This window comes from Electrona antarctica, assembly GCF_951216825.1.
Source record: "Electrona antarctica genome assembly, chromosome: 3".
NCBI classification, from domain to species: domain Eukaryota; kingdom Metazoa; phylum Chordata; class Actinopteri; order Myctophiformes; family Myctophidae; genus Electrona; species Electrona antarctica.
In genome coordinates this window covers 51449855-51460323 of record NC_136808.1, presented here as the reverse complement: position 1 = coordinate 51460323, position 10469 = coordinate 51449855, and the positions used below count along the sequence as shown (strand labels likewise).

Sequence of the window (10469 nt, the reverse complement as noted above, 5' to 3'; positions counted from 1 at the left end):
AAAAATAAATCAGCTGCATCTACATTATACATTATACAACATGAATGCAATGGATACTTCAGTATAAACAAACCAATTGTACAGCACTACATTTATCAGTTTTTTGTTTTGTTTTTTGAATGCACACTCAATGCATCTTATGGCTTCCATCATATTATTTATAGAGGGCTAATCTTCACTGTGATTTAAACACACATTAGGCAACAATGGTAATAGATACATGTTGTCTATTAAAATGTTTCTCAAGGCACATTCATTTTTAATTGTCGGAATCTCAATAACACTTCTAAAATATATTTGACTGGAGTCGTCACTCACTGGTTTCTCCCAAGTGCAATTACATCTAATTCACATTAGAGAATGCCAATCATCACTTAGAGAGAATGTTGAAGTCCTAGGGCTCCATTTTCGTCAGCGCTAAACCCCTTATCCCTAAACTTCTTTGCCTTTTTTTACTATTTTGCTAAAAAAAAATTGAATAGTTAAAATGACCAGTCTACAAGCTCACAACGTGTCAATGTAGATTGGCTAGTTGAACTATTCAAAAAAAAATATCAAAATAGTAACAAAGGCAAAGAAGTTTAGGGACAAGGGGTTTAGCAGTGACGAAAATGGAGCCCCTAGTCTATTAACTTAATCTTTGCCCAAACTCAGATAACAGAAAGTGCTTGAATTGCTCTTAAGTGACACTTCAGCAATTCTGAATTCTGAAAAATGTAATAATATTAGTAACACTATAGATTTCAGTGTCATTTATTATGATTTAACATAACATGTAGCAGTAACATGTAAAAAAAATAAAAGGGGGGGGAATTGCTCCCAGTCATACAACTGACCTTAATTATGAATATCAGATTTGTTGGACATGTACAGTAATAACCGTTTTTTACAGAAACGCAAGTCAAATTTTAGAAGAAACAATTTTCCTCGGTGCGAATACTTTGTAATACCTCCACTGTGCAATAAAAAAAAAAAACATTCCATGCCTAGGTGAGATATATCTACAGCTCTACTGTAAACGATATACAGTAAAAACAACTTTAAAATCATGTAACTAATTGGTCCTTTTTGAAGGATATGTTATAAAGCTAATTATAGTGTGTATTGATGGGGTTTTACCCTTTGTATGGTTTATTGCAATTTAGAAGTTTGTAAAGTTTGAAGTGATGTATTATTGACAATGTTCCAATCCGTCTGTGCCCAAATCAGAAAGGGAAAACAAACAATACATAGGAATGTACATATTAATAATGTTAATGTTGTACATATCACCTTTCAATCCCAATTTAAAACATCACAATCACAGAAAGCCTATTGGAGTTTCAGGAGGTGGCGTTTGTGGGACAAAACCCCATCGATGGTGATTAATCTGAGCACCAGTATGATTCTTCTTGGACACAATTTACCCAACACGAAAAAAATAAATTACATATAATTTGAAAATGGACTAAGAAATAAGTACAGGTAATAAACCAATAAAAAAAAGAGAAAACATTTGAAATCTGATTTAAATAGGAAAAAAAATACATCTGAAACATAATATCTGGTGTTTCACATGAAGAAAGCCAATCACAGTCAGATCTTTTCTCCAAAGCAAAGCCTAATTTACGCCCCGTCGTACGCAGCGTCGGACCGAAAATAGCTGATCTATTGTATAAGCTTGTGTGTGCTCTGTGTGTGTGTGTGTGTGTGTGTGTGTGTGTATATAATATTTCAGTATAAATTGGGCTTGAGGTTGCCTTCAACAGTAGGTTCCCTTTAGCGCCCCCTACCAATCACATTACCAAGAGGATTATACAAATGTCCATAAAATGTATAGGTGTTTTTAATGTATTCTAATATAAAGTACAGTACACAGACAACAAGATAAGAAACGTAGCATTTAACGGAGCTCTTCTTGTCGTCAGAGACCAGCCCCTTGTTCATAGAAAGAAAGTTACATTTGAAACTTTGGCAGCAGGTTTTCAGATTTTCATGCTTAACCCATTTTGGGGCGGGAACCCCTTTTGGTGTTAGCATTATGTTATGCTTTAGCTATTGAAAAATAGCAGATCTACAAGCCTTTTCAGAAAACTGCCAGGATGTAGAAGACATTTTTAGAATCTGATCTCAGGTCAAAATGGGTTAATGATATATCAACTTTGGAAATCCATCTACTGACAGATCTGATAGAGGCGAGACAAAGAAACAGAACAAATGTATCTATAAATTCCAGTTACTTTTCCCTGTCATCATAATATGGCAATAAGTCGCAAACAACAAACTAACAACCCGTCTGAGCCTTGAGACTGCTGGGCTTCCATCAGGATGAAAATGAAGCAAGACTTGAGACAAACTTGGGTCCTGAGTTGACCTTCATTGGCCAAAATTAGAAAATGCTGTATTCTACTGTACAATATAAGAATTAAAAACTTGAACGGTTTCCATTTACATGAGTATACTGTATGTACTGTATGATGGGCTCTATTCCTGCATGTAACACCAACCCGGACAACATAAAACAACAGAAAATGGATGCCGCCAAAGAACAGCTGCCTCTCCATTACATGGCAACATTCACTAATTCTATCACATTGTTACAGTTGGATAACTCCAGCTAATCTATGAATACTATTCCAGTTTATGCGTTCCTGACGCATCACGTGAAAACACAATCTATATACTATTCATTACAAAAACAATACACACACTCGCACCATGCGCACAGGACACGCATCCAGTACAGTTGATGAGGTGTGCATGAACACAAAGTGAGAAAACACCAATATTTAGTCGAGAGTTTGCTAAACAATTTCTTCTCCACTCTTGTTTCACATTCATTCTCATTCAGAATTCACAATTGGGAGGTTTTTTTAGGGAGAACTATATCCATAATAGTCAAAATATACTACGGTATAACTCGCAGTAGTAGAATGATGTGAAGTTATCTCATGAGATTAAAATTTAAAAAAATAAAATAAAAAAGAGTGAAGAGAAGCAAACAAAACAAGTAAAAATGGACCCATAAGGATTTTACAGCGTAGGAGAGCTTCATGTGCTTCTGATGGATATATTTGAATAAATGTATGGAGAATGACTTAAAGATAATGGATCCACTAGATATTTTGCAGGGGAAAACTCAATGTACTTGTTAAGCTGACTGTTGTCACCATAAGTAGATTCCTTTCCTTTGTAAACATTGAGGAAAAGAGGCAACTGTGAAAAATAATTCCTCTGGTGTGTTACCCCCTATAAGTAACAGGTCACAATATAGAGCATCATAAAGTGCTGAATGAAAACATTAAAAAATAGATTCTCTGCCTGCCTGTCCTACATTGATACCCTCTAACTTACCTAAAATACTCAATGCGTTGTTAAGATATAAAAAGGAGAATGTGTTCTAAACAGTACGTAGCAAGCCGACACAGTCTAGTACTGGAGAATATAGAATGATATGCTAACTTGCACCAACAGCTATGTCTAAATTACAAAATATGACTACAATGAAATAATCCAACGTCAATCATTTTCAGATGTTTCACTCACAGCTGGAGGCGATGTGCTTCATTCTAATAAAACAGCTGTAAGAACACTACAAACATTGAGTAAAAATGTGTAGACAAAAATATAAATTTCAAAAGCCAATGTCAAGGTCTTTGTCTTTGCCTTTTTCCAAATGATATCATCAATTCCACGATGACATCATAATCTTCGTGAAGGCTGTCCTTTGAAAAGAAAGTCCTCATGGACAGCCACACATAAGTTCATTCAACTTTCAACGTCCTCCTGCATCCAAGATAATCTGCACAGTTCCTAAATGAGAGCAGTTCACATGTTAGCAGGATACATATACCTAGATCAGTTCACATGTTAGCAGGACATAAACATATACCTAGATCAGTTCACATGTTAGCAGGACATAAACATATACCTAGATCAGTTCACATGTTAGCAGGAAACATATACCTAGATCAGTTCACATGTTAGCAGGACATAAACATATACCTAGATCAGTTCACATGTTAGCAGGAAACATATACCTAGATCAGTTCACATGTTAGCAGGAAACATATACCTAGATCAGTTCACATGTTAGCAGGAAACATATACCTAGATCAGTTCACATGTTAGCAGGAAACATATACCTAGATCAGTTCACATGTTAGCAGGACATAAACATATACCTAGATCAGTTCACATGTTAGCAGGACATAAACATATGCCTAGATCAGTTCACATGTTAGCAGGAAACATATACCTAGATCACATGTTAGCAGGCCATAAACATATACCTAGATCAGTTCACATGTTAGCAGGACATAAACATATGCCTAGATCAGTTCACATGTTAGCAGGAAACATATACCTAGTTCAGTTCACATGTTAGCAGGAAACATATACCTAGATCACATGTTAGCAGGCCATAAACATATACCTAGATCAGTTCACATGTTAGCAGGACATAAACATATACCTAGTTCAGTTCACATGTTAGCAGGAAACATATACCTAGATCACATGTTAGCAGGCCATAAACATATACCTAGATCACATGTTAGCAGGACATAAACATGTACCTAGATCACATGTTAGCAGGACATAAACATATACCTAGATCACATGTTAGCAGGCCATAAACATATACCTAGATCACATGTTAGCAGGCCATAAACATATACCTAGATCACATGTTAGCAGGCCATAAACATATACCTAGATCACATGTTAGCAGGACATAAACATATACCTAGATCACATGTTAGCAGGCCATAAACATATACCTAGATCACATGTTAGCAGGACATAAACATATACCTAGATCACATGTTAGCAGGACATAAACATGTACCTAGATCACATGTTAGCAGGACATAAACATGTACCTAGATCACATGTTAGCAGGCCATAAACATATACCTAGATCACATGTTAGCAGGCCATAAACATATACCTAGATCACATGTTAGCAGGCCATAAACATATACCTAGATCACATGTTAGCAGGACATAAACATGTACCTAGATCACATGTTAGCAGGACATAAACATGTACCTAGATCACATGTTAGCAGGCCATAAACATATACCTAGATCACATGTTAGCAGGCCATAAACATATACCTAGATCACATGTTAGCAGGACATAAACATATACCTAGATCACATGTTAGCAGGACATAAACATATACCTAGATCACATGTTAGCAGGACATAAACATGTACCTAGATCACATGTTAGCAGGACATAAACATGTACCTAGATCACATGTTAGCAGGACATAAACATGTACCTAGATCACATGTTAGCAGGCCATAAACATATACCTAGATCACATGTTAGCAGGACATAAACATGTACCTAGATCACATGTTAGCAGGACATAAACATGTACCTAGATCACATGTTAGCAGGACATAAACATGTACCTAGATCACATGTTAGCAGGCCATAAACATATACCTAGATCACATGTTAGCAGGACATAAACATGTACCTAGATCACATGTTAGCAGGACATAAACATGTACCTAGATCACATGTTAGCAGGCCATAAACATGTACCTAGATCACATGTTAGCAGGCCATAAACATATACCTAGTTCACATGTTAGCAGGCCATAAACATGTACCTAGATCACATGTTAGCAGGCCATAAACATGTACCTAGATCACATGTTAGCAGGCCATAAACATGTACCTAGATCATAACTACTGCAGGGATATTACACAGTGAAAATCAGATTTTCTGTGCACCACTGTCAACAAAGGGAATATTTTGACTTAACTATTTAATTATTGACCACTGTCGATCTGGCATCCCGATTTTGGGCATGTCATTAACGGTAAAAAGTTTCTAAATCTTTCCAAAGTAGCAGATGAAGCTCACAACGTACTGTGACATGAGACACGTTGTGAGCTGTAGATTATTGGTTATTGGTGATTTTTGCCCGGCTGTGACACATCATGACGAAACTATAGAATAGGGCTTAAGTGGTTTAACCCATTTGGACCTGAGATCGGATTCTAAAAATGTCTTCTACATCCTGACAGTTTTCTGAAAAAGCTATGTTTCTATGTCAGTGGTTCTTCGATCTTTAAAAAATAGCAGATCTACAAGCTCATAGCGCGCCACTCGGTGGCGCGCTATGAGCTCGTAGATCTGCTATTTTTCAATAGCTAAAGCATAACATAATGCTAACACCAAAAGGGGTTCCCGCGGCAATCCCGCCCAAAAATGGGTTAACGTGATAAAACATAAAATGTGTATCACCTGTACTTTATGATGGTTAGTAGGACCGGGTTAGGTTGCTGCCCTGCAGGCTGACCAACAGGTCGTCAATCTTCTCCATGTTTTCAGATACTGTCATGCTGTTCTGCATGGACCCAGCATGGACCAGCATGGACCCAGCATCTGACAACGACTGGCTGAGAAGGTTCTGGATGCGTGCGTCGCTCTCCCTCTGGTTCTGTCCTGACTGGCTGATAGCTATGATCTGATCTGAGAGGGTGGTTCCAGTGTTCATCATCTGGCTGCACTCTGGAAGGAGAGGACACAGAACATTAGGAACAATCGCTTCAGAAACCTTAACCCATTTTGACCTGAGATCGGATTCTAAAAATGTCTTCTACCTCCTGACAGTTTTCTGAAAAAGCTATGTTTCTATGTCAGTCGTTCTTCGATTTTTCAAAAAATAGCAAGCTCGTAGCGCGCCACTCGGTGGCGCGCTATGAGCATGTAGATCTGCTATTTTTCAATAGCTAAAGCATAACATAATGCTAACACAATCAATGTGTTAAAGATAGAGTAATGTTAACTCCATAGACACATACAAAAGAATCACGGCACTCCATCTTTAATACTTTTCACTGTTTGAAATGCATTTTCAAAAAATGTGCGTGCATGCGTCATTCATATTTGAATCTAGTTCATCGTGAGGCCTTCTTTTGGACTTAAAAATAAAATAGTGTATTTCAGCTGCTTACCGTTCTGAATTCCAAACAGGAAGAGACCAGGTGGCTGAGACTGGTTGGGCTGACTGATGGTTCCGTTGACAGCTGTTTGGAACAGAGAGCCTGGCTGCTGCACAGGGGACGAGGCGGTCGCCTGGAGGCCGTTCTGCGTGGTGAAGATGGTCGTCTGGGGCAGCTCTTGAGTAGCCATTCCTATCTGTAAGGTAGCCATGTTGGACTGAGACATGAAGAGGGCCACGGGCCGCTCCGGCCCATTGTTTGAGCTGCGGCCCAGCTGCATGGGCTGCTGCTCCTGGAACAGGACCTGCTGACGAGGTTCTGCAGGGTTTCCTAACGCCATGGGCTCCGAGCGGTCCTGCTGCCTGTCTGTCACCATGCCGGCCTGGGAAAAGAGCATAGCGGGGTTCGGCGGCTCTTGAGAAGCTAGGCTGCTGGGTGGGATTTGTCCCTGCCTGCTGAAAAGGAGGCCTGTGGACTGGTCCGGACTGGACAGGGGACTGCTGTGGAACAATAGGCCAGCCTGCTGTTGCTGGCTCTGAGAGAGGCTGTTTGCAGATGAGTGGGGGGAGATGGGAAGAAAAAGGGGGGCTTGTTGGGGTGGCTGTGCCAGGGGTTGAGGCTGGGAGGGCTGATGTTGTTCCATGGGAGTTCCTTGCTGAATGGGGGACATCTGGGTTTGAGCCTGGAACACAGACTGTGGCTCGGGTGAAGGGGTTTGTATTTGTAGTGCACTGAGGAAGGCTAGCTGCTGCTGCTGCTGCTGCTGCTGCTGCTGCTGCTGCTGCTGACTGCTGTTGGTTGTAAGCTGAGAAGGCATAGATGTCGGAGGGAGGAAAAGGCTTGGGGTGGAGGGCTGTAGCTCAGGAGAGAGATTCTGGTAGAGGGCAGCCTGAACTTGCTCTTGAGCGTGAGAAGTTTTCTGAGGGTGAAACAGAGTTCCCTGTGGATCTCGTGCCTCCGTCAAGGAACTGGGACTGTGGAAAAGGGGTGGGGAAGTGTGTGAGGGCGTCTGCTGGAGAAAATTTGTCTGAATAGAAAGGATCTCCTGCTGAAAGAGAGCTGCTTGCTGATGCTGCTGTTTTTGCTGTTGGAAAAGGGAACCCCTGTTTGACACCAAGCTTTGCGATGAACCCTGCTGTTCTGCATTTTCAGCCTGCGAAGCACCCTGGAACAAGCCACACTGCATGGGGATCTGGGACTGAAAGATCTGATTTTGTAGGTTATCCAAAACCTGCTGCTGCTGCTGTTGAATTTGCTGTTGCTGAATTTGTTGTTGCTGAATTTGTTGTTGTTGTTGAATTTTCTGAATTTGTTGTTGTTGCTGCTGCTGCTGTTGAATTTGCTGTTGTTGAATTTGTTGTTGCTGAATTTGTTGTTGTTGTTGCTGTTGCTGAATCTGTTGTTTTTGTATATGCTGTTGCTGTTGTATGTGTTGCTGACACTGCTGCTGTTTAGCCAAAGAGCTGTCTGTCTGTAGCGGTAGGCTCTGTAGCGGAAGGCTGCAGAAGTCTTCGGGGTGAAGTTGCCTCACTGCTTGCTCCAACTGGGCCACCTCATCTGGAGGGAACATTGGTAGTTGATGCTGCTGGGGACCAGGTTCCCCACACAGCCTCCCAAAAGCCCCGGTATTACCACCTATTCTCTCCTGTACCAGGCCATCTCTGGGTTCCAGGAGGAATTGCTGAGAGCCTTGCTGGAGCAGGGGGTCTGCAGATACAGGGAAAGTATTTGTAGCGGCGGCTATGTCCTGTTTCTGGATGGTGCTCAGCGGCTCTGTGTTGGTGAAGACTGCAGACTGAACCTTCTCTGAGTCGCCTGCAGGCGGTGGAAGGTTGCTGGAGAACGACCTGCTGTTAGCCTCAGCGCTCTACAGGGTATAAAACAAAACATGTTAATTATTACATTATCAACACATAATATGTTATGTTGAATCACTATATCTCCGGAAACACTCTTACGGCCACGCTACACCAGGCTTTTCTCGCGCGTTTTCTCCCGCGCGTGCGTTTAATTTAGGTCCAGTCCTATTTTAAAAAACGCACGCGCGGGCCGCACGTTTAGGGTAAACGCGCGAGAAAAGCCTGGTGTAGCTTGGCCGTTACTGACAGGCAAATGAATGAACTATTATTAACACCTTGAACACTTGGAGGTTGTGGGAGATGTCCATTGGAGTGACCTCTTCTTGTTTCACCAGAGGCATCATTGGAGTCATCAAGGCACTATCTAGAGCTGCAGGAGCAACACAAAGAATAGTCATCAAGGCACTATCTAGAGCTGCAGGAGCAACACAAAGAATAGAGTCATCAAGGCACTGTCTAGAGCTGCAGGAGCAACACAAAGAATAGAGTCATCAAGGCACTATCTAGAGCTGCAGGAGCAACACAAAGAATAGACATCAAGGCACCATCTAGAGCTGCAGGAGCAACACAAAGAATAGAGTCATCATTGGAGTCATCAAGGCACTGTCTAGAGCTGCAGGAGCAACACAAAGAATAGAGATCATCATTGGAGTCATCAAGGCACTGTCTAGAGCTGCAGGAGCAACACAAAGAATAGAGATTTTGATTGATTGATTGATTGAAATATGTATCAACAGTTTGCAGAATTACAGTACATTTCAAGCACAAACTCAATACAATTGATTTCAGACCACTTATAATAATCGACTCCATTGGCATGTATGTTATCCAGTCTGCACTACGCATTCTTAGGTCTCACTCTCAGGATGTAATATGGTGACGAGTTGAGCAAAATCTACTGCCGCGTTTGACGCGGGATGTGGGACTACCGGGAACATTGATGCGACAGGGGAACCTGACATGTCAATGTTCAATGTCAATGTTGTTGACGATGTAAATTGCTTTCTTAGTGCCAACTAGTAATAGATTTTTGTTATTAAACAGGCATGAAGAGAAGAGGTTCGCACACTGGTCTCTTGAGCTCCAAGCTTTTTATTTGAGGAAGACGCAACATTTCGACCCCTTCGGGTCTTCGTCAGGAAGTCCCTGACGAAGACAGTGTTGGAGGCTACAGTAAATAAAGCCCACAGCCATCGTCAACAGTCTTTCAGGAGGCAAAATGTTTCAACTATGATTTTAGATCAAAGCCTTTTTTATAAACAAAAATGAAATACGTGAAATACGTGCTGCTGCTACTGAGATGCTGCTACTTGTGTTGTACAGCAACATTGATTATAAAGCATAATGTTGAAAGAATCCAACTGGATAAAGTCAGCATTAATATTTAATATTTTCTTAGAAAATGCAGCAGTTGTCAGTCTGACACTAATCAGTGCACCTCATCACATGAAAGGTGTTGCGCATTTCAAAATGAACTGCGACAATAGGTCGCATTTTACTATGAAAACCTGCATTTCATCTCAGTCAGTCAGTCCGTCACGCATCGTGACACGCTCCATATTTGGCCGTCTCCATATATAAAGATCACGACACTGACCTCATCAAACCCTGAATAGCCATACATGGAGAAGACTGGAATTCATCACCTAGAGCTGCAT

The 10469-nt window shown here is 40.9% G+C and overlaps 1 protein-coding gene across 2 annotated transcripts in view; it reads right to left on the bottom strand.

Annotated features, from left to right (window-relative positions):
* Positions 1 to 3666: 3666 nt before the first annotated feature.
* nfat5b (nuclear factor of activated T cells 5b) overlaps positions 3667 to 10469 on the bottom strand; it is a 52909-nt gene continuing 46106 nt past the window's right edge. For both annotated transcript variants that reach the window (XM_079497650.1, XM_079497651.1), the window contains 4 exons: positions 9087 to 9181; positions 6965 to 8819; positions 6252 to 6518; positions 3667 to 3792 (listed from right to left, as the gene is read on the bottom strand). In XM_079497650.1, the coding sequence (XP_079353776.1) occupies positions 6268 to 6518; positions 6965 to 8819; positions 9087 to 9181 (2201 nt within the window). In that variant the 3' untranslated portion in view covers positions 3667 to 3792; positions 6252 to 6267. The remainder of the gene's footprint in view (positions 3793 to 6251; positions 6519 to 6964; positions 8820 to 9086; positions 9182 to 10469) is intronic.